At 39.8% G+C, this 23,501-nt stretch overlaps 1 protein-coding gene across 1 annotated transcript; it reads left to right on the forward strand.

Annotated features, from left to right (window-relative positions):
- The first annotated feature begins 21,618 nt into the window (after positions 1-21,618).
- On the forward strand, positions 21,619-22,593 carry LOC132226683 (olfactory receptor 4F3/4F16/4F29-like). Its single transcript, XM_059681204.1, has one exon. The coding sequence runs from the start codon at positions 21,622-21,624 to the stop codon at positions 22,591-22,593; it is 972 nt and encodes a 323-aa protein (XP_059537187.1). The 5' UTR covers positions 21,619-21,621.
- Positions 22,594-23,501: the final 908 nt, after the last annotated feature.

Below are 23,501 nucleotides of genomic sequence, written 5' to 3' on the forward strand. Positions count from 1 at the left end.
ATTGATTTCAGAGAGAAAGGGAGAGGGAGAGAGAGATAGAAACATCAATGATGAGAAAGAATCATTGATTGGCTGCCTCCTTCCTGCAGGCTCCATACTGGGGATTGAGCCTGCAACCCAGGCATGTGCCCTAACCAGGAATTGAACTGTGACTTCCTGGTTCATAGGCCAATGCTCAATCACTGAGCTACACTGGCCAGGCTGTATTTGACTGTTTTTAACTTATAAAAATGGCAGTTCCTTATGGCTAAACATACCTTTCTCACAAGCTGTAAAGATTAATATTTGTAAAATACTTTAAAAATACTTTAAAATACTTTAAACAATTCTTGCTCTATGGTGTTCTATAAGTGCCTGTTAACAAAATGAAATAAAACATTAAAACCACATCTTAGTTTTGATAACCTACCAAAATATCTACAAATTTCTTTCTAATGCCTTCTTTTCTAACTCCATTTATCAGACTTTGTTCAAGAACTTGCTCTTTTCCTAACAGTACTATTATATTTAAAATGATTTTTAAAATATCTTAAATATAGAGGCTTCAAAATGCCACAATTCAATGTATTTTTCACATATTCCTTTTCTTATATCCAAATTGACTTTTTATATGCTATGCAATAGTTCTGTGAAGCTTTGTTTTGGATAGTACTTTAAAAAATATATATTTTTATTGATTTTTTTAGAGAGAGGAAGAGAGAAGGATAGAGAGATAGAAACATTGAGGAGAGAGAAATATCAATCAGCTGCCTCCTGTACATCAACCGGAGCCTTTGCCCTGATCGGGAATCAAACCTCTTGGTTCATGGGTTGTTGCTCAACCACGGAGCCACACCAGCCAGGTTGATGGTGCTTTTTAATGTGCTGGAAGAAGTTACCAAGCTGACTGGGTTTAAAAATTTTTTTTATAAATAGGAATTCAATTAATCAAAAAGGTATTAAATACTCATTATGTTCTCAAGACTGTTCTAGGAACTAAAGAAAATTCTGTTAGAACTATACAACTCAATTGTAAGAAGGAACAATAGATCTCTGCAGCAAAAAAAAAAAATAAAAAATCTCTGCAATTAAGTAAGGGGTATGGTAAGATGGGCAGACTCAACAAAAGGATTTGAGTAGAGGACATTTGTGAATTTTGAATGCTAAAGCCTACACTGACCAATCTTCTGAGGTAACTTCATGCCCTGAGAAGCTCATGGAAAGCCCTGGAGCAGTGGTTCTCAACCTTCCTAATGCTGCGACCCTTTAATACAGTTCCTCATGTTATGGTGACCCCCAATTTCATTGTTACAAATTGAACATAATTAAAGCATAGTGATTAATCACAAAAACAATATGTAATTATATATGTGTTTTCTGATGGTCTTAGGCGACCCCTGTGAAAGGGTCATTTGACCCCAAAAGGGGTAGCGACCCACAGGTTGAGAACCTCTGCTCTGGAGGATAAGGGTAGGTTGATACCACAGCATGATACCTGCTCTACCTCTTGCCTAACCAGGATCCTCAAAGCCTGATAATATTTGGCCCTGCCAGCTTCATTGACCCCTTTTCACTCTTAGACATTTTGAACTTTCTTTACCTGAATACAGCAAGCTCTTGGTCTGATACCTGTCCACTGGCCCTTCTCTCCACCTGCAGAGCAATTTGTCTGGGCATATGCCAGAGCTAGCTGCTTCTCCTTATTTTGGTTTTGCCTTCAGGTTTTTCAAATTCAAGAAAAGACTTTCTATCTAAAAAAGTTCCTTCTTGCCCTGCCGGCGTGACTCAGTAGTTGAGCGTCGACCTATGAACTAGGAGGTCATGGCTCAATTCCTGGTCAGGGCACATGCCTGGGTTGAGGGCTCAATCCCCAGTTGGGGGCATACAGGAGGCGGCCAATCAGTGATTCTCATCATTGACGTTTCTATCTCTCTCTCCTTCTCCCTTCCTTTCTGAAATCAATAAAAACATATTAAAAATAAAATAAAATAAGATTAAAAAATAAAAATAATAAAAAAGTTCCTTCTTGCCTTTCAATTTCAGTCATTATCATGTGCTTTGCCTAAGGTCTTAATAACTTTATCTCTATTTGAAAGATTGTTTTAACTATTCCCCCCCCCCCCCCCCACAGGAAAAATGTCCATAGATCAGAAAACATGATTTTTTGTTTTTGTTGTACCTAGTGGGATGGCTGGCCTAAAGTGGGAAGTCAATAATTATTAGTTTTTGTCCAAAGAGAAGTAGTAAATACAAGATAAGAGGGAAAAGAAACACCTGTTTCCTTCCAAATCACAAGTAATGGAAAGGAATGGAAAAATCTAATAGATTTGGTAGAAACGTTAAAGTGAGTGTATTTAGGATAACAAACTGGCAGAGTCTAAAGTCTGTTTGTAAGTTAAATATAGGTAAGCACAATAAAAATCAATAAAAATTATTTCATTCAAACATAACTGTCAAAATTTGTTATATTTCTCTTAGAATTTTTTGTTATGCATTAAAAATTATACAAAATAATTTGTATATTATTTCATGGATCACATTGTTCTACAGTCCATTTAGTGATATGATTTGGTCATTTAACAATATGATATGTAAGTTTTTTCATGATAAATCTACTTCTAGCATGTAATTCTTTGTGGCTATATGGTAATTTATTGTATCAGTATAGATATATATCACTTAGTCAGCATTTTATTGCTGACATTTAAGTTATTTTCAATTTTTAGAACAGTTCTGCTATGAAAGATCTTGACATACTTTTTATTTTATTTATTTATTTTATTTTTAAAATATATTTTTTTATTGATTTCAGAGAGGAAGGGAGAGGAAGAGAGAGATTGAACATCAATGATGAGAATCACTGATTGGCTGCCTCCTGCATGCCTCCCACTGGGGACTGAGCCCACAACCCGGGCCTGACCAGTAATTGAACCATGACCTCCTGGTTCAACACTCATCCAAGGAGCCATGCCAGCTAGGCTTGACATACCTTTTTATATACACACTAATGGCCCGGTGCACGAAATTCACATGGGGGATGGAGAGGAGTTCCCTTAGTCCAGCCTGCACCCTCTAAAATTGGGGACATCCCTCTCGCAATCTGGGACTGCTGGCTCCTAACTGCTCACCTGCCTGCCTGCCTGATTGCCCCAAACTGCCTCTGCCTGCCTGTCTGATCACACCTAGCTGCCCTCCCCTGCAGGTCTGATCTTGGCCCCAATGGCCCTCCCCTGCTGGCTTGATCTCGCCCCCAACTGCCTCCCCTGTAGCCTGGTTGCCCCCAGCTGCTCTCTCCTGCCAGCCTGATCTTGTCCCCAACTGCCCTCCCCTGATGGCCTGATCTCACCCCCAATTGCCCTCCCCTGCTGGCCTGATCACACCTAACTGCCTCTGCCTCAGCCCCCACCACCGTGGCTTTTTCCAGAAGGAAGTCAGACATCTGGAAGATGGCCAGTCGACCCGGTCTAATTAGCATATTACCATTTTATTAGTATAGATAGGTTATCCCTATATCTGGATTGATAACCAGCCATATGCACTATACTGCCAAAACAAACCGGTCACTAAAAAATTGAACTGCTTTCTTACACCTTACACCAAATAGCTGTTGCCCTTAAAACCCTTCCTCAGCCCCCACCTTAGGTTCTGCCTTCGCAGTTCACCCAGATTAGGTTCTTATTGGTTGGTTTCTGTGCCAGTCAGCATCAAAAGCTCTGCCTCCTAGGAAGCTATTGGCTCCTCACAGTTCGCCCAGATTTTGTTCTGATTGGTTGGTTTCTATGCCAGTCAGCATCTCTGGGCCTATCTCTGGGCCTGATCAGCAGTCCCTGCAGAGGCCCAGAGAGAAAGAGAGATATGTCTGCTGGCCAGGCTCGGAGAGAAAGAGAGAAGCAAGGGCTGATCAACAGCTGCCACAGAGGCTGTGGATCAGACCCTGCTTCTCTTTCCAGGCCTCTCTCTGGGCCTGATCCACAACTCCCTCAGCAGCCATTGCTGGGTTACTCTGCCCCCAGCGGCAGCAGTCAGTGCTGGGTCGCCACGGCAACCCAGCACTGACTGCAGGACTGACTTCTGGTCAGTTGAGCCTTCGGTCGTTTTGGACATTACAGACCCTGGGTTTTTATATATTAGGATGGCTTTGGTTACTTTTTAATGACAACTTAATGTAAATGAAATTGCTGTGTATTTGTAAGGCTTAATTACTTTTGCAAAAATGCCCACTAAAGTGGTTGGGTCAATTTAAAATTCCATCACCAGCAGTGAATTGGAGCAGTAGTTGCTCCCACCTTTGCAAACAATAGATATATAATTAATTTGAAAAAGGTAAAAATGAAAAAGAAAAGATATAAAAATGATATCCCTATATAATTGAAAATTGTCCTACTATTTGCATGAAATATTACATATTTATAAAATATGTAACATATATTTGAGTTATAAAGCATAATAAGAAAAGTACCTCTGAGCCCATCTATTATTGCATCTATACATTCCTATCCATATCCCTTTACTCTACCTTCCACCCAGAAGTAATCACTATTCTGGAGTTTTCTGTTTATGCTTCTTTTGCATTTTTGAAAAATAATTTTATAAAAAATATATTATTCATAAACAATATGTTGTTTAATTCTGCTCATTTGTAGTTTACATACATATCTCTTTGAAAATATATATAATTTATCAGAACATATTAAAATACTAGAGGCCTGATGCATGAAATTCGTGCAAGGGGCTTGGCCCCTGCCCACTGTGGCAGCCGCCTCTCCCTCAGCCCCCGCTGCCACGGCTTCATCCAGAAGGTCGCCTGGAAGGAAGTCTGGTCTAATTAGCATATTATGCTTTTGTTATTATAGATATATTTCGAAAAATTTGTCTGTTTTATCTATTCAGTTTTAAAATTCATTGGCATAAAGTTTTTATAGTAGTTTTATTTAAAAATGATTTATCTATATTATGTAGATACTAGAAACTCGATGCAAGAAATTCATGCAAGGGCCTCTACCCCTGCCGCTGTGGCAGCCAGGAGCCTCTGCCTCCATCCCCACCCACCGCGGCAGTGGCAGGGGGCCTCTGCCTTGGCCCCCTGCTTCTGCCTCAGCCCCCGCCTGCCGCCATGGTGGCCGGGGGACTCTGCTGCCTCTGCCTCGTCCCCTGCCCACTGTGCCTATGCCTGGAAGGAAGGACGTCCGGTCTAATTAGCATATTATGTTTTTATTATTATAGATATTCCCTTCTTAGTTTATCTCTCTGTATGTTTCTCTCCTTTTCCCTCCCTCCCTCCCTCCGTCCCTCTCTCCCTCCCTCCCTCCCTCCCTCCCTTCCTCTCTCTCTCATTTCTGTATTATGTATCTTACTATCTTTCCATCTCTTTATCAATCATCTGTCTATATTTAAACAGTTTTATTGAGGTATAATTGACATACAAAGAACTATACATATTTAACTTGTATAATTTTATGTGAATGGATATATATAACACCCATGATACCATCACCACAATCAAAGTAATAGACATACACAACACCTTGCAAATTTTTTTTGTGTCCTTTAGTTTTACTTATTCTTTTGTGTGTGTGTGTGTGGTAAGAACACTTAACATGAAATCTACCCTTTTTACAAAATTTGAAGTGTACAATATCATTGTTAACTATAGGCACATGTTGTATAGCAGATCTCTAGAACTTATTCATCTAGCAAAACTGAAACTTTATATGTATTGGGGAAAAACTCCCCATTTTCCAGCTCCTGGTAACCACTATGGTATTCTCTGCTTCTGTAAGTTTGATTATTTGATTTTATTTGTTTGTTTGTTTATTTATTTTTAAATATAAAGTGGGGCCTTGACTTACGAGTTTAATTTGTTCCATGACGGAGCTCGTAACTCAAATTACTCGTATGTCAAATAAATTTTCACCATTACAATGACACGTGATGCTGGGCTGATGTTGTGGTGTTCACTGTGACATTCGCTGTGCCAACTAGTGGTGGGGTATCTGAAGCTGGCTCGTAACCTGAATTTTAGCTTGCAACTCAAAGCAAAAAATCGGCCAAGAGACAGCTCGTATCTCGAAAAACTGGTTAGTTGGGACACTCGTAAGTCAAGGCCCCACTGTATTTTTATTGATTTCAGAGAGGAAGAGAGAGGAGGAGAGAGAGACACACACACATCAATGATGAGAGAGGATCATTGATTGGCTGCCTCTTGCACACTTCCTACTGGGGATTGAGCCTGCAACTTGGGCATGTGCCCTAACTGGGAATCGAAATGTGACCTCCTGGTTCATAGGTTGATGCTCAACCACTGAGCCACCTGGCTAGGCTATAAGTTTGGTTATTTTAGATACCTTATGTAAGTGAAATCATGCAGTATTTGTCATTCTGTAAATGGCTATTTTACTTAGCATAAAGGCCTCCAGGTTCATTCATGTTGTCATAAATGGCAGGGTTTTCTTCTATTTTAAGGCTGAATAATATTTCAATGAATGTAAATATCACATTTTCTTTATTCATTCATCTGCTGGTGGATAAGATATGGGTTGTTTTTATAACTTGGATTATATGAATAATGCTGTAATGAACATGGAAGTTCAGGTATCTTTTTAAGGTACTGACATGGTTGTTCTATTCTTCTTATTTTTTTTGAGGCACCTTGAGACTGTTTTCCATAATGGCTGTCCTGATTTACATTCCTACCTATAGAGTACAAGGGTTCCAATTTCTCCATACCCTCAACAACACTTATCTTTTTAAAAAAATACAATAGCCATCTTAATAGGTGTGAGATGGTATCTCATAGTTTTGATTTTAATTTCCATGATAATTAATGATGTTGAAAATCTTTTCATACACCTATTGGCCATTGTATGATCTTGAGAAAGAAGAACAAAATTGGAGGCTTCATACTCTCACATTTCAATTTATATTTCAAAGCTATAGTGATTAAAACTGTACAGTACTGATATAAAAATAGACATATAGACCAATGAAATGGAATAGAGAACACAGACATAAACTCATGAATATGTGGTCAACAGATTTTTGATAAATGCCAAGAATACACAATGGGAAAAGGATAGTCTTTTTAACAAATGGTGCTGGGAAAACCGAATATCCACATGCAATAAAAATTGAAGTTGGGATTAAGAACCAAGATGGTGGCATAGGTAAATGTGGTACTAGCCGCCTCCGACAACCACATCAAAATTACAAGTAAAATACAGAATAACCATAATTCATAACTGCCTGAAATCTGGCTGAATGGAAGTCCTACAATTAGAAAATTAAAGAAGAAAACACATCGAGATTGGTAGGAAAGGTGGAGGTGCAGAACAGGCTAGTCCAACAACCACATGTGGTGTTTGTTTTTTTTTTTTAATCAGGAGGGATATCTTGGCTGTGGAGGCCTTCTGTGAGGAGGAAGGGGTCCCAACCCCACATCAGACCCCTCAGCCAAGGGTTCCAGTGCTGGGAAGAGAAGTCCATTTAACTTCAGGATATAAAAACTAGTGGGGATTGTGGCTGAGTGACATGGAGGCTGCTGGAGACATAGGCAGTTCTTCTTAAAGGGCCAGAACACAGACTTACTCAGACTCTATCCTTCTGAGCTCCAGCACCGGAGCAGCTGCTTGAGGGGAATCTAGGTACGTATAGGGGGGAACTGGATTGTCTGGCATTAGAGCAAGAACTCGGGGGCAGCTTTCTCCCAGTAGCAGTGCTTGTAGTGGTCATTGTTCCTATGCTGAGACCTCCCTGTCACAGAGTTGACTGGCAGGGGGTCATTCCAGAGTCTCCAACAACATGGTTCAACCTGTTCATGCCACCCTGGTGATTCTCTGAGACCCCGCCTCATTCAATTTACAGCCCCACTCAAGCTATTTACAGCAGTTTTTCCATATGAATGGTCTGTCCTGGCTCAGGCTCCAGAGTTTCCTAAAATCTCTCAAACAAGCTGCAGTTGGTGTCAGCATGTCTCCATACCACACAATGAGAGACCCAGTACAGGTACTAGCAGCAGCCTGCTGTGCTTCAGAGTATAACCCCTTGTTGTATGGATCCCTTTAGAATTATGAAGTGGCCTTCCTTGTCTCTTGTTATGGTCTTCACTTTGAGGTCTATTTTGTCAGATATAAGTATTGCTACCCCAGCTTTTTTTTTTCATTTCCATTTGCCTGAAAGATGTTTTTCCATCCCTCACTTTCAGTCTGTGTGAGTCCCTTGTTCTGAGGTGGGTCTCCTCTAGACAGCATACTAGTATATATGGGTCATGTTTTCTTATCCATTTGGTCACTTGATGTCTTTTGATTGGAGTATTTAATCCATTTATGTTTAATGTTATTATTGATAGGTACTTTTTGTAGCCATTTGTATTCTTTATGCCTCTGTTCCTTCCTTCCTTTCTATTTCTTCTTTTACAGCATTCCCTTTAGCATTTCTTGCATTGCTGGCTTGGTAGTGATAAACTCCCTTAGCGTATTTTTGCCTGCGAAGCTTCTGATTTCCCCTTCGATTTTGATTGATAGTCTTGCTGGATAGAGTATTCTTGGATTCAGTCCTTTGCTTTGCAACACTGTATACTTCATTCCATTCCCTTCTAGCTTGATATGTTTCTGTTGAGAAATCGTTTGATAATCTGATGGGGGATCCTTTGTAGGTAACTTTCTATGTCTCTCTCTTGCAGCCTTTAAGATTCTCTCTTTGTTGTTAACATTCGCCATTATAAATATGATGTGTCTTGGTGTGGGTCTTTTTGGAATCATTTTGCTTGGGACTCTCTGTACTTGTGTGAATTTTTTCTCCCCCATATCAGAGAAGTTTTCTGTCATTATTTCTTCAAATAGGTTCTCTAATCCTTGCTGCTCTTCTTGTCCTTCTGGCACCCCTATTATATGTATGTTACTTCATTTCATGCTGTCCCAAAGCTCCGTTAGGCTCTTCTCCTGCTTTTTATTTTTTTCTCCAATTGGTGTTCAGATTGGGCTTGTTTCTCTACCTTATATTCTAATTCACTAAGTCAGTCCTCTGCTTCTTCTAGTCTACTGTTGAAACCTTCCATAGCATTTTAGATTGTAGCTATATCACTTTTGATTTCTTCCTGATTTTTGCTTAGGTTGTTGATTTTCTCGTCCATCAGGTTTATGAACTGTATGACCATTACTATGAATTCTTTTTCTGTCATATTGCATGCCTCCATTTCACTTATTTCCTTTCTTGGCAATTTCTCTTTTTCTTTCCTCTGGGCATTGTTTCATTGTCTCCCCATTCTAGCTATCACCATAAGGTTCAAACGCTGAGTTGAGGGGGCCTGAGCCATGTGCAGTGGGAGTGTTGTGCCACCTGAGTATCACTGAAGAGCATTGACACCAAGACGTGTGGCTGCTGTAGGTCAGTGGAGCCACGTATGCTGACAATAAGAGACACCAGCGCTGAGTGCAACCTTGTGCGTACACCTAGAATCAGGGACCCTGCAAGTGCCACGCTGAGGAAGAGTTCCCGCTGGTGTGCACTGAAAATCAGGGTCCCTTAGTGCGCTCCAGGAGTCAGAGTCCCCATGTGCATGAGCTGAGAATTGAATATTAGAGTCTCTGTTGCTTGGTGGGGCCTTGTGCCAAGAATCAGGGACCCAGTGTGCATGCACATGTGCCCCGAATTGGAGTCACTGGTGCTCAGTGTGTGCACATTGAGAATCAGGGTTCCTGTGCGCAACCATGAGAAACAGAGTCCCTGCATGTGTGTGCTGAGAGTCAAGTCACTGGTGCTCAGTGTGGCCTCTCACGCAGAGAATCAGGGTCCCCAGTTGGCTTGGGGGGCCTGGTTGCACAGCTGCCCAGTGTCTGTGGGAGGCCCTCTCCTGTGCCACAGGAAACAGACTCCTGTGTGTGCACACCCAGAGTCAAAGTCAGGTAGTACAACCTCCCTGTGTCAGTGGGAGGCCTGGTTGCACGTGTGCCACGGGAAGCAGACTTGACTCCCCATGTGCGCACGCCCAGAGTCAAAGTCAGGTAGCACAGCTGCCCTGTGTCAGAAGGAGTCCTGCTCATGTGGAGTGGGTCTAGCAGGTCCTATGCTGCTGCAGTGGGCCAGTGGGGAGGGGGATGGGCTCTGTGACTCACAGAAATCTGCGCCCAGGATGTCTGGAGTGTTGGTGTCTGTGGGTCTGCAGCTGTGGTAGCAGGTCTTTATCCCGAGTGGCTGTAGTGTTCCGGTTTGCATTTGAGACCAGATTGGGTGTTGGTGAAGCTAGGTTCCTAGTCATAAGCACTTCTGCTCTTCAAGATGGTGTGGTTTCTCAAACCCTGATCTTCTGATTCATAAGTTGACACTCAACCACTGGGCCACATCAGCTGGGCAACTGCTTACAGTCTTATGGGATCTTTTTTTGTTGGTAACTAACATTTTTTTCTCTTGCTGCTTTTAAGATTCTCTGTTTGTTTGTAATATTGGCATTCTAATTATGATGTGTGTTGGTGTGGGCCTGTTGGAGTTCATCTTGTTTGATACTCTCTGCACTTCCTGGATTTGTATGTCAGTTTTCTTCACTGAGTCAGAAAAGTTTTCTGTCATTAGTTTTTCAAATAGGATTTCAATTTCTTGCTCTCTCTCTTCTCCTTCTGGCACCCCCATGAGGTGAATGTTGGTATGCTTGAAGTTGTTCTTTAAACAATCCTCATGTTTTGCATTATTTTTCCTTTTTGCTCTTCTGATGGGGTGTTTTCTGCTTTCTTACATTCCAAACTGCTGATCTGATTCTCTGCTTCATCTACTCTATTGCTGATTCCCTGTAATTTTTCATTTCAGTTAGAGTATCCTTCATTTCTGACTGTTTTTTTTTTTTTATGGTTTCCATGTCCTTTTTTATGCTGTGGATGTTCTCACCAAGTTCCCTGAGCATCCTTATAACCATTATTTTGAACTGTGTATTTCTTTTTTTTTTTTATAATTTAAATCTTTATTGTTCAGATTATTACATTTGTTCCTCTTTTTTCCCCCCCCATAACTCCCCTCCTTCCAGTTCCCACCCCACCCTCCGCCCTCACTCCCCACCCACTGTCCTCATCCATAGGTGCACGATTTTTGTCCAGTCTCTTCCCGCATCTCCCACACCCCTTTCCCCCCCAAGAATAGTCAGTCCATTCCCTTTCTATGTCCCTGATTCTATTATAATCACCAGTTCATTCTGTACATCAGATTATTCATTCACTTGATTCTTAGATTCACTTGTTGATAGATGCATATTTGTTGTTCATAATTTGTATCTTTACCTTTTTCTTCTTCTTCCTCTTCTTAAAGGATACCTTTCAGCATTTCATATAATACTGGTTTGGTGGTGATGAACTCCTTTAGCTTTTCCTTATCTGTGAAGCTCTTTATCTGACCTTCAATTCTGAATGATAGCTTTGCTGGATAAAGTAATCTTGGTTGTAGGTTCTTGGCATTCATCACTTTGTGCCGGGGTCCAACCCCAGCGGGTCCAGGGGTCCCCAAAGGTGTGGATGGAGTCGGCGAAGAAGGAAGGACACGGAGACAGTGTTCAGTTGATCAGCAGCCTAGCCAGGATCTCTAGCCAGGATCTCCAGCCAAGTTCTGGTCTGGATCTCCAGAGAGGTTCTGCTTAGGATCTCCAGCCAGGTTCTGTCCAGGTACTCCAGTCAGGTTCAGTCACCAGGTTCCAGTCAGGCTCTCCTGCCAATCTCCACAGTCAGGTTCAGTCCAGGATCTTTTGCCATGCTCTCTCGCCAGGCTCCGCCTCCAGGCTCCCAGGCCAGTCCCTCTCCAGGATCCTCCGGCATGCTCTCTCCAGCGAAGTTCTTCTGTCTCTAGAGAACGTTCTGTGTAGGTTCTGTGCCTAGGCTCTGTCTCTCTTGGTCCTGTCTTCCAAGCCCTGTGTTCTAAGTTCTGTGTTCTGAGTTCTGTCTCATGAGTTCTGTCTTCTAAATTCTGTTCTAAGTTCTGAGTGTTTCTGTCTTGTTACAACTGTATTTATACCAGTTGATTCAATCCTATCAATCTCTATTACAAAGGTTAGGGCGTTTCTTATCTCCATTCCAGGGAGAAAAGATTATGTAGTTTAAGCATGATTGTTCGTAGTTAAAGGGATTAATTACCCGCCTGGCACTTAGTTGAGGGGTTTTATTCCCTCCCTAACTTCAGGGGAAAATCCCTACCTGGGGATTCAACCTTTCTCAGAGGTGACCTTGGTTGAAACACAGCGCCAAGAAGGTGAGCAAACATATTAAGAACAGTATGCCATATATGCCAGGTCCCTTGAAACAGCAAGGATGGACCGGCTCCCGGCAAATTCCCCCTTTTTTATTTTTTAAAAGCAAGCATTAAAAAGAAAAACCTCAAATGCTCTCTTATATCCATTTTAAGAGTAGGATTGGCGCTTTCCGCTATTACCTGAGTCCTGATCTATCACCCCAGGGAGAGCTTGCCAATCCTGCACTTTCCCGGGGTGGAAAGGCTGCAGTGGGGTTAAGGATAAGGCTCCTTGGGCCTACCTTCTCTCATGCCTCTACATTTACCTTTCCGGCACCTTTCCTTCCTCAGAAAAGCATGGACGTATTTCTTGTATAAAATGTTCCATCTGACTGGGAGTAACCTTAATTCCTCTGCTAGCAAGCATATGTGTTAAAAGATCAATACGGAGTCTTTTTTCTTTAGACTCAGTATGGCACATCTTCTTAATCTAAAGATCAATACAGAGTCTTCTTTCTTTGGACTCAGTATGGCACATCTTCTCAATCTAAGAATCAATACAGAGTCTTCTTTCTTTGGACTCAGTATGGCACATCTTCTCAATCTAAGAATCAATACAGAGTCTTCTTTCTTTGGACTCAGTATGGCACATCTTCTCAATCTAAGTTCTGTACTATCCACCTTCTTACCCTACTTATCCTCTATAGGGGGGTCTGTAGCACCCTGGTGGAGTCCTATCCGTCCCGAGTGTGGGGTTCTCAATGGGGGGGGGGCTTACCTAAGGGAATCCTGTTCCAGGGGTTCCCAAAGGTGTGGACGGAGTCGGCGAAGACTATCCACCCTCTTCCTACGGTGGAGTCCTATCCGTCCCGAGTGCAGGGCGCTTACCTAGGGGTCCCTGTTTGGGCGCCAGATGCCGGGGTCGATCCCCAGCAGGTCCAGGGGTTCCCAAAGGCGTAGACCTAGGGGGTCCCTGTTCGGGCGCCATATGCCGGGGTCCAGCCCCAGCGGGTCCAGGGGTCCCCAAAGGTGTGGACGGAGTCGGCGAAGAAGGAATGACACGGAGGCAGCGTTCAGTTGATCAGCAGCCTAGCCAGGATCTCCAGCCAGGATCTCCAGCCAAATTCTGGTCTGGATCTCCAGAGAGGTTCTGCTCAGGTTCTCCAGTCAGGTTCAGTCACCAGGTTCTAGTCAGGCTCTCCTGCCAATCTCCGCAGTCAGGTTCAGTCCAGGATCCCCTGCCATGCTCTCCTGCTAGGCTCTGTCTCTAGGCTCCGAGTAGGTTCTGTCTTCTTGATTCCTGTGTTCTAAGTTCTCAGTGTTTCTGTCTTGTTACAACTGTATTTATACCAGTTGATTCAATCCTATCAATCTCTATTACAAAGGTTAGGGCGTTTCTTATCTCCATTCCAGGGAGAAAAGATTATGTAGTTTAAGCATGATTGTTCGTAGTTAAAGGGATTAATTACCCGCCTGGCACTTAGTTGAGGGGTTTTATTCCCTCCCTAACTTCAGGGGAAAATCCCTACCTTGGGATTCAACCTTTCTCGGAGAGGTGACCTTGGTTAAAACACAGAGCCAAGAAGGTGAGCAAACATATTAAGAACAGTATGCCATATATGCCAGGTCCCTTGAAACAGCAAGGATGGACCGGCTCCCGGCAACTTTGAATATTTCTTGCCACTCCCTTCTGGCATGCAAAGTTTCTGTTGAGAAATCCGCTGACAGTCATATGGGTATTCCCTTGTAGGTAACTGAGTTTCTTTCTCTTGCTGCTTTTAAGATTCTCTCTTTGTCTTTTGCTCTTGGCATTTTAATTATGATGTGTCTTGGTGTGGTCCTCTTTAGATTCCATTTGTTTGGGGTTCTCTGTGCTTCCTGGACCTGTAAGTCTATTTCTTTCACCAGGTAGGGGAAGTTTTCTGTCAGTATTTCTTCAAATAGGTTTTCTACATCTTGCTCTCTCTCATCTTCTGGCACCCCTATAATTCTGATGTTGGTATGCTTGAAGCTGTCCCAGAGGCTCCTTACACTCTCTTTGTATTTTCGGGTTCTTTTTCATTTTGCTTTTCCGGTTGAGTGTTTTTTGCTTCTTCGCATTTCAAATCTTTGACTTGATTCTTGCACTCCTCTGGTCTGCTGTTGGGAGTCTGTATAATATCCTTTATTTCAGTCAGTGTATGCTTAGTTTCTAGTTGGTTCTTTATCACAACATCGAGGGTCTCATTAGATTTCTTGTAGATCTCATTAAGTTTATCAGCGGCTTCTAGACAGTTCTTGAGAGCCCTTAAAAGTGTGGTTCTGAACTCTATATCATCCATGGACAATTTTGTCCTGTTTCTTTGTCTCCGCATTTTTTATGCTTTCTTGGTGCACCCCTTAGTGGTCTTTGTGCGCAGTCTTGTTGTAGTTAAGCCTTGATTGTTGTAGTTGATACTAGGGGGATTTGACCTCCAGGCCAACTGGCTGTGAGAATCAGCTGTGTCTGCAGTGGGAAAACTTCTGTCCTCTGGGGAGGTGCTAATCTAGCCTTTGCCTGAGGCTATCCGGCAAATGGCTCTGTGCAGGGCTTGGGCGGGGCGAGTCGCACAGGATCAAACAGGGTGGGTGGAGGGAGCAGTTATGGCTGCTCTCAGTCTGGTCCCCAGAGGCTCTGCCTCTCAGAGTCCCAGCAACCGCTGCAAACCTCGGAGAGAAAGCTGCCCTTGCGTTCGGACCGATGCCAGACAGTCCTGCTTCTCCCGTTTGAGTCTGGGTCTCTAGAGACTTGCCCAGAACTGGAGCTCAGAGCCTCAGCCTCCCTCCCGATTGAAAACGACAACTGTGCCCTCAGCCACCAGCCCGCTCCGTGTGCACCTCTGCACCTTTGTATTTTCCGCAGTGCGCCTCCTCTGAGCCTCAGTATGCTGTTCTCTTTCCTTCTAGTTGAAGAATTTCCCCTCAGTCAGCTTTCCTGTGGTTCTGGGTGATGTCTGTTTCATCTTTTAGTTGTATTTTGAAGTGGTTGTTCGAGGCAGCAAACTCCGGTGTTTACCTATGCCGCCATCTTGGTCTCCCATGAACTGTGTATTTCTTAGTTTGCTTGCCTCCATTTCATTTAGTTCTTTTTTTCTGGATATTTTTCCTGTACTTTTAATTGGGACCTGTTTCTTTGTCTCCTTATTTTGGTTGCTTCCTTGTGTTTGTTTTTGTGTATTAGGTCAAGCTGATATGTTTTTTGGACTTGGTAGAGTGGCCTTATATAGTAGGCTTCCAGTCCAGTCTGCATCTCTGCCTCTCCACCAGTCTCCTGTGGCTTCTTCTTTATATCCTTAGTTACAGGACTTCTGTTAACTAGATTTCAGGTATTGTGAATGATAGTTGTTCTGTAGTTTAGTTGTAATTTTAATGTGGTTGTTGGAGGTTCTGACTATTGTATTTACATACAGCACCATCTTGATTCTCAAACATATTTTTAAAAGAAATATTTATTAAATATTGACAATGTGTTCTGCACTGTGCACCACTAATTGCTAGACTATACTGATTAGGTTATGGCAAAATATGGTGATGGTGTTGGAGCCAATTGATTGTGATTCTTTGTAAGAGTTAATATGATGCAATAATATCTGAGGAATGATGGTAATAATAAAAACAGAGAAATAATAGGATTATGAAAAAGAAGTATATAAGAACCCCTTTTATTAAATGTGGTCAAGGGAGGCTTTTTTGGAAAAAGTTTGTTTTCAAACTTTCTGACAACATTTCTTCTTATACCACACTAATTTAGACTTTGTAACTTGACAGCACTCTGATGAAATATTTCTGATGTCTAAGGTCACAAGTTTTGAGTCTTGTGGACTGAAAAGCACCTCAAGAGCCAAATTGTTAAAGTAAGAGATAGTTTTATGTTCTGTGGTTTCTTATTTGCTGTCACCTCCTTGTTCTCATTGTAGAGAATGCTTTTGCCATGAAATCTTGCTAGTACTAGAGTAGGGCAATACTCTTTCCCCTACTTTTTAAGCAGTCTAACGTGTTGGATTTTCAGTCAGTTACTGCTATTGACTCATTTTAAAGCAAAAATATTTATGTACATCCATCTAAGGCACCATTAAATCTGGTACCCAGAAGATACTTTTCTTTCTTCTGTTCTTTTGTCCTTTTTTTCCCTGGGTAAAAGTCAACATTGACTCTGAGGTATAATTCCCAGGAAAATCCAATCAAGAAAAGGTGGCTATTCCCAAGGCTCAGACCAATCATTTGGTCACCAATATTCAAGTTGCTAATGAGATTCTTTTTTACTTGAGAAAAACAATATTAAGCACTTTGTTTTGAACATGGTTATAATCTCTGAAGGTGAAGCTATCTTTCCTGAAACCTAGAAAAATGTTCCTACTTCAATTACTATCATGGAAAACATATGTAAAAACAAATGTTTTACTATTTAGAGTGAGCATTAATTCAGCTTATTCAACAGTCTCTCTCTAATGATTGCTCAGTTATTATTTACTTTCTTAACTTAATCTACAGTCTAATTGTTATTCAACATATTTTTACATATGTATTCTGACAAAGCACAAAGGGGAGTATGAAGGTGAGTAAGTTATGGCTCTTTTTAAGGGTATTGGGAATATGTTTTTGGATGGGGTGACACTAAGCTGGGTTGTGAATGAAGGGTGGGTTTTGGCCTAAAACATTGTCTTCCAGGAGGGGGAACTAGCATAATAATTTCATTGTTTCTATTTAATATTCCCTCCTATTCCCCTATTCTGTATTTCTTTGTTTAGTTTTTAATGCTAAATAAATTCTGAAGTAATGTTTTAAGTTTCTATGTTTTAAAACTCCAAATTTCTGTCGTTTGGTTCTCAGCATCCATCAAACTAATCCTTATTTTTCCCTTTTAGAAATTATAACTCTTATATAATGGCAGTTTTGTATCATCTCACAAAATTTGGAGAAAATTGATCACTGTTTGAGGAGAATAGATTCTTTTTGGTCTAACTCAGGTAAGAGAGAGTTCTGATTCCCACTGCCTTCATTTGCAAATAGGATTAATAACATTTCTGTTCTGGAGCATGAATCATTTCTAGGGCTCAGAGAAGACTCATCTATGTTGTTTTTGATCCAATTCAGGTGAAGCTGTCAGTGGAATGCAATGAACTACAATTGTCATACAAAAACTTTACTCCAGGGCACTAAGATCAGGTATATAGGTAAAATTTCAGAAGTTGAGAGTTAGTTTATTGATGTCTCTTTCTGGTGTGCAAGGAGGGCCGGTTGAGAGTAGGAGAGTTGTGTTAGCCTAGAATAGTTCTGAAGCATGGCATAGTTATGGACATATATAACTAAAATAAGAAATATTATTAGAGTTTAATTTACATAAACTCAGGCAGCTGCATTAATTTTTCCCTAACACCTCATGTACAAGTGGCTCAACATGTAAATGGTTTTAACTAAAAACACTCTGGAAAAAATAATTCTGGAGACTAGGAACTTAGAACAGACTATATCTGGGTAAGAATGACATAGTGGAGGACTTTGGCTAGTCAGCAGACAGTGTGAGGGCAGTAGACAACTAAGCATTAGTAGATGTCAGCATGACAAAAGACTGTACAGAAGCTAGAGATGAGGTTGTCGATACCAAAGACCCACTTTGTCTTCTATGAAATTCTATTAAGTACCTTGGTAGTAAAAGCTACTTCCTCATAACCTTGAAGTTATTTTTGATTTAAGTTGTCAGTGATTTACAGAGTAGCGTAGTGAGGAAAGGCTGCACTCTGACATCAACTTGTTTTTTTTATTTATTTTATTTTTTTAAATATGTTTTTATTGACTTTAGAGAGAGAGGATGGGAGAGGGAGAAAGAGATAGAAACACCAACGAAAGAGAAACATCGACCTGATCGACTGCCTCCTGCATGCCCCTCGTGGGGATTGAGCTGGTATCCCGACCATGTGCCCTGACTGGGAATGAAACTGGCAACCTTTTGTGCATGGGTTGATGCTCAATTGTTTTTTAAATTAATAGTTTTGTTAAAGAGAAAGGCATGTGCAAAATAAAAAATGTATAGAAGTATAGAGAAGAGAAAAAAATTCACCCCTAGACTCTATGGAAAGATAGCAACTGTTAAATGTTTTTTAAAATTCTTTATTATTTTTCAATTATAGTTGATATACAATATTATATTAATTTCAGATATACAACATAGTAAGTAGACACTGACATACCTTATGAAGTCATCACCTTGATAAGTCTAGTACCTATCTGACACCATACATACTTATTACAATATTATTGTCTGTACTTTGCATCTTTGTGACTAGTAGTTTTATAACTGGAAATTTGTACATCTTAATTGGATTTTTATTTTAAATTCTAGTTCTTTGTGATCTTGTAGAGAAAATTTTATTTGTCTCCAAGATCAGTCTTCATTGTACCAGAAGGTACTTGGGAAGATATTAACTCTAAGTTTGGAGCCCTAAAGAAATCGAACTCTCTAGTCAGCTTTTCTTTAATCACTTTATTTCAAAGCAATAAATAAGGATATTGTTTTTGAGAGTTACAATATACTTCAAACCTCAATGCCATGATTAAGAAGGATCCTAACAGTGTGTATTATGTGGCATTTACATCCCTGGAGAAATTAGAGAGGAAAAAAAGTACCAGACAAGACTGGACATATTACATGAATCTTGGAATCAGATGGTTGATATAGATTATTTCTGAAGGTTCATCTCAAATAATTTATATCCATAAAGAACATTATATGTGATATTAGACTGATATTGGACACGGGTCTGCTGGAAGAAGCAGATGCTATTTTCAATACAAAATAATAATAACATGTAAAGGGATTCATGAGCAATATAAACAAGATCCGTTGGAAGTGAACTGAATTTAAATAGAGGATGGTTATTCTTGAAATTCAAATTTTAGACTGGAAAGTTGAAATCATGAAGGGAAAGAAAATAGGGAGGGTAAATTTCAGGAGGCATAATATGATAAATAGAAGTTCCAGAAAGAAAATGAACTAATTTAATTAAAATGAAAAGAGGAGGTGAGATGAAGAGGGAGAAAAATATTTTGAAGGTCTAATCTTACCTAGCGTAAGGGAAAGCAGGAAAGAAATAAAACTTATTGGTCGGGAAAATAGTTGGCCTCTTATTTTAAAATCGGAGTAGAGACATTTGTCACGGGAAAAGGGACAATTAACAACAGCAAAAAGAAAAGAAAAGTATAACAGGACTTCTGTGTTAATAATTGGGCTGATTAAATGAACACCATCTTAACCAAACCAACAAAAATTAAACATGAACAAGTTATATTTTTCTTTTCTTGTTGACATTATTGCAAGCCCAGAAAACCCAGCACATTTTAGTGAAAAACGATTTTACACAATAGCAGAATGTAGCCTCCCCATTTTAGCAAGAAGAATCTAGAAATGGAGATGAGGAAGGGAATTGCATTCACAATGTCAAAGAAACTATATAAAATACCTGGGAATAATTTAAACAAAGAGGCATATAACATATATAAACAAAGGGAAAAATCTTACTGAAGGACATGAAATGAGGTTTTAACAAATGGAGGAATGTATTATTCTTGAATGGGAAGACATCATCATAATAATGCTACTTCATTCAAAGTTAATATATACATTTAATGCAATTCAAATCAGAATCCAATGAAATTTTTTGGAGGATTGGATAAACTGATCTTAAAATGTATATGTAATAATATATGCTCAAGACCAGCCAAAAGGTATGAAACAAGGTATAAGAACAGTGAAAAAGAGATTTACTTTATCAGATATAGTGATAAAGCCACTATTGTGAAGTACCCAAATATTTATACAGAAATAGATAAATATATCAGTGGAAGTAGAATAAAGAATCCAGAAACAGATCCCAAAATATCTAAGAATTTAGCATATAAAAATGGTAGTTAAATTAAGTGGGGAAGAACAGGCCATTTAACACACAGTACCATTACAATTCTATTCACCCAAAAGAAATGAAAAGTGGACTTATATTCTAAAACATACAAGAAATAATAGAGCACAGTTTTAAATAAAAAGCAAAAAATAATAAAATGTTGAAAGAAAATCTAAGGGTATACATGTATGGTCCAGGAGCAAGGGTAATCTTAACAAAGACTAAACTCAGTAGCTATAAAATAAGTAATAGCTGGATTTAATCACATACCAATGAAAAACTTGAGTATAACAAAAGAAACCATAAACAAAAATGAATAGATAATTGATTTATAGAAAATATGTAACAAATGACAAAAGCTTAAAATCTATAATATAAAAAGAACTCCTACAATTTGATAAGGAAAAGCAGAATAGGAAATAAGAAAAGAAATGAATAGGAAATTCACAGAGCAAACTCGAATTGCAAAAACAAAAACAAAACAACCAACTTGTTCAAATGTATTGGCTGTCAGGGAAATGAAAATTAGTACAACAATGAACTATCGCTTTACACTCAATATATTGGCAACAATTTAAAAAAGTGTTAACATTTATTCTTGAGGAAATATGTGTGGTTACAGACTTTTTTGAAGTCAATCAGGCAGAACTACTAAAATTAAAAATATATGTACTTTTGCCTGGCTGGTGTGCCTCAGCAGTTGAGCATCAACCCAGGAACCAAGAAGTCACCAGTTCGATTCCCAGTCTGGGCACATGCCCAGGGTTGCGGGCTCAATCCCCAGTAGGGGGCATGCAGGAAGCAACCAATTAATGATGTTCCTCTCTCATAGATGTTTCTATCTCTATATCCCTCTCCCTTTCTCTCTCTTTTAAAGATCAATAAAAACATATACAAATATATATGTACTTTAATCCAGTGATACTACTCTTGGGAATCCATGACACAGAAACAAAAGCATTAATTGTTTGCAGTATTATCTGTAGGCCCCCCCCAAAAAAATACCACAAACAAACTAAAAAACAAACCACCAACAAAAACCAACCAAACAAAAACAAAACTCGAAACAAGGTGAACATTTACACTGTGAATATTAGGCATTAAAGAATAAAATAGAACACCTCCTCAGATAGTTCTCTGTGCCTTTTTGCACATATTTCCATTCTGTGGAGTATATGAGTGTAGAAATTAGTAAGTATAAGTCTCTCTGTTTCTTGATGTACCTCTCCTTAAATTTTTAGGTGCCTTTGTCTACATTTTCCTGTCTTCTTTAGCCACTAATGCCCAAACTAAATTTGAGGCACTTGATTAAATGATACCAAAGATCTAGACATGGAAAAATGTCTGGTGCTGGCTCTGTGATTCTTAAACTACATAAATTCGAAGTAGCTGTGTACAATGACAAGGTGATCTTTAGTTTTTTGACATTTGTGTAACTCCATAGCCAGGACTTCCTTTCCAACTTAAAAATATTATGTCACCTCTCTCTTGTGCTTTCCAGGTAACTTCAGGATCAGCCTAGCACACCAAGTTGATGGATGGAGGAAATTACTCGGTGGTGTCTGAATTTTTGTTGCTGGGACTCACCAGTTCCTGGGAGATTCAGATTCTTCTTTTTCTGCTTTTCACAATATTTTATATAGCAAGTATGCTAGGAAACCTTCTCATTGTGCTGACAATTATCTCAGACCATCACTTACATTCCCCCATGTACTTTTTGCTGGCAAATCTCTCCCTTATCGACACAGGTGTTTCTAGCATTGCAACCCCAAAGATGGTTTATGACATTTTCAGAAAACATAAAGTCATCTCTTTGAAAGGGTGCATTACTCAGATGTTCTTTATTCACACTGTTGGGGGTGCAGAGATGGTGCTGCTTATAGTCATGGCCTATGACCGATACATTGCTATCTGTAAACCCCTCCACTACCTGACCATCATGAGCCTAAGAATGTGCATTTCTCTTTTGGCTGTTGCTTGGACCATTGGACTCATCCACTCTGTGGCTCAACTGGCTTTTGTTGTAAACTTACCCTTTTGTGGTCCCAACGAAATGGATAGCTTTTATTGCGATTTTCCTCGGTTCATCAAACTTGCGTGTACAGACACTTATAGATTGGAGTTTCTGGTCACTGCCAACAGTGGTTTCATTTCCATGGGCACCTTCTTTATCTTGGTTATATCTTACATCTTCATCCTGGTCACAGTTCGCAAGCACACCTCAGGGGGCTCATCCAAAGCCCTCTCCACTCTCTCAGCTCACATCACTGTGGTGGTCTTTTTCTTTGGTCCTTGTATTATTGTCTATGTGTGGCCATTCCCTACCTTACCCATAGATAAATTTTTAGCCATTTTTGATGCCCTTATCACTCCTTTTATGAATCCTATTATCTATACATTTAGAAATAAGGAGATGAAGGTGGCAATGAGGAGACTGTTTGGTAAGGTTTTAAGTTTCAGGAAGTGTTCCTTCATGCATAATTCAAGAAATTCAGATTCATCTTGACTATAGCACTTGGAAATGAATCTCTTTAATTAAACTTTTCATAGATCTTTTTAATTTAGCAAATGATTTCAATATTCATTGTGAAATATCTCCTCAAAGACTCTGTTCTGATCTGGTCAGTTTTTCACATGGATCCTTTTCAAAGGATCCTAAAAATGTTGAGGAGGAGTGACTTCAGCTTTGGAATGTAGTGTCCTTTATTATTGAAGACTTTGGTTAAAGCTGCAATCTCACATTTTGGGCACATTTTCCCGGAATGTAAATTGTCTTATTTTTGGTAGTAATTTTTAGAGACATATCTCTTCTAATTTACACATGTACCAATATTCATGCTCTTTGAATTACTCGGTGTCTATATACCAGGAGGAATAAACAACATGAAGATAATTACCCAGGTAGCTTTGAAACTTTGAGGCTTCTAACTTCTGGATATGCCCATCCATGCTCAGACTTAGTTAACACTAAGGTTTTAGAATTATAATTGAAAGGTGAAATTTGGGGTAAATCAAAGAGTGACAACTCAGGAAACTTTACTATTATTAATCAAATGTTCTGAGACCAGAAGGTGTGTATGGTAATTATGTTTCACTCCAATTGTTTCCTAAACAATAGTCATTATTTTTATATGGCAAAGAAAATTATGTGACTCAAATATTATAAATAGATTGAATATTTTGAAGCTAAAAAGGGGTGGTACTGGTTTATGAATAAATGAATAAAAATGTAAAATATTTCTATATCATGTGGGCCAATTTTATAACTAAATAAAAAGCAAAAAAGTGTAGATATTACAAAAGAAAATTTATTACAAAACTATCTATAGCCCATCCGGTGTAGTGTCAACCATGAACCAAGAGGTCACTGGTTTGATTCCCGGTCATGGCACAAGCCTGCGTTGAGGGCTCAAT

Source organism: Myotis daubentonii, chromosome 1 (genome assembly GCF_963259705.1).
Source record: "Myotis daubentonii chromosome 1, mMyoDau2.1, whole genome shotgun sequence".
NCBI lineage: Eukaryota > Metazoa > Chordata > Mammalia > Chiroptera > Vespertilionidae > Myotis > Myotis daubentonii.

Excerpts from the sequence above, each read along its gene's own strand:
- LOC132226683 (XM_059681204.1), top strand. The coding sequence starts at position 21,622 with ATGGATGGAGGAAATTACTCGGTGGTGTCTGAATTTTTGTTGCTGGGA.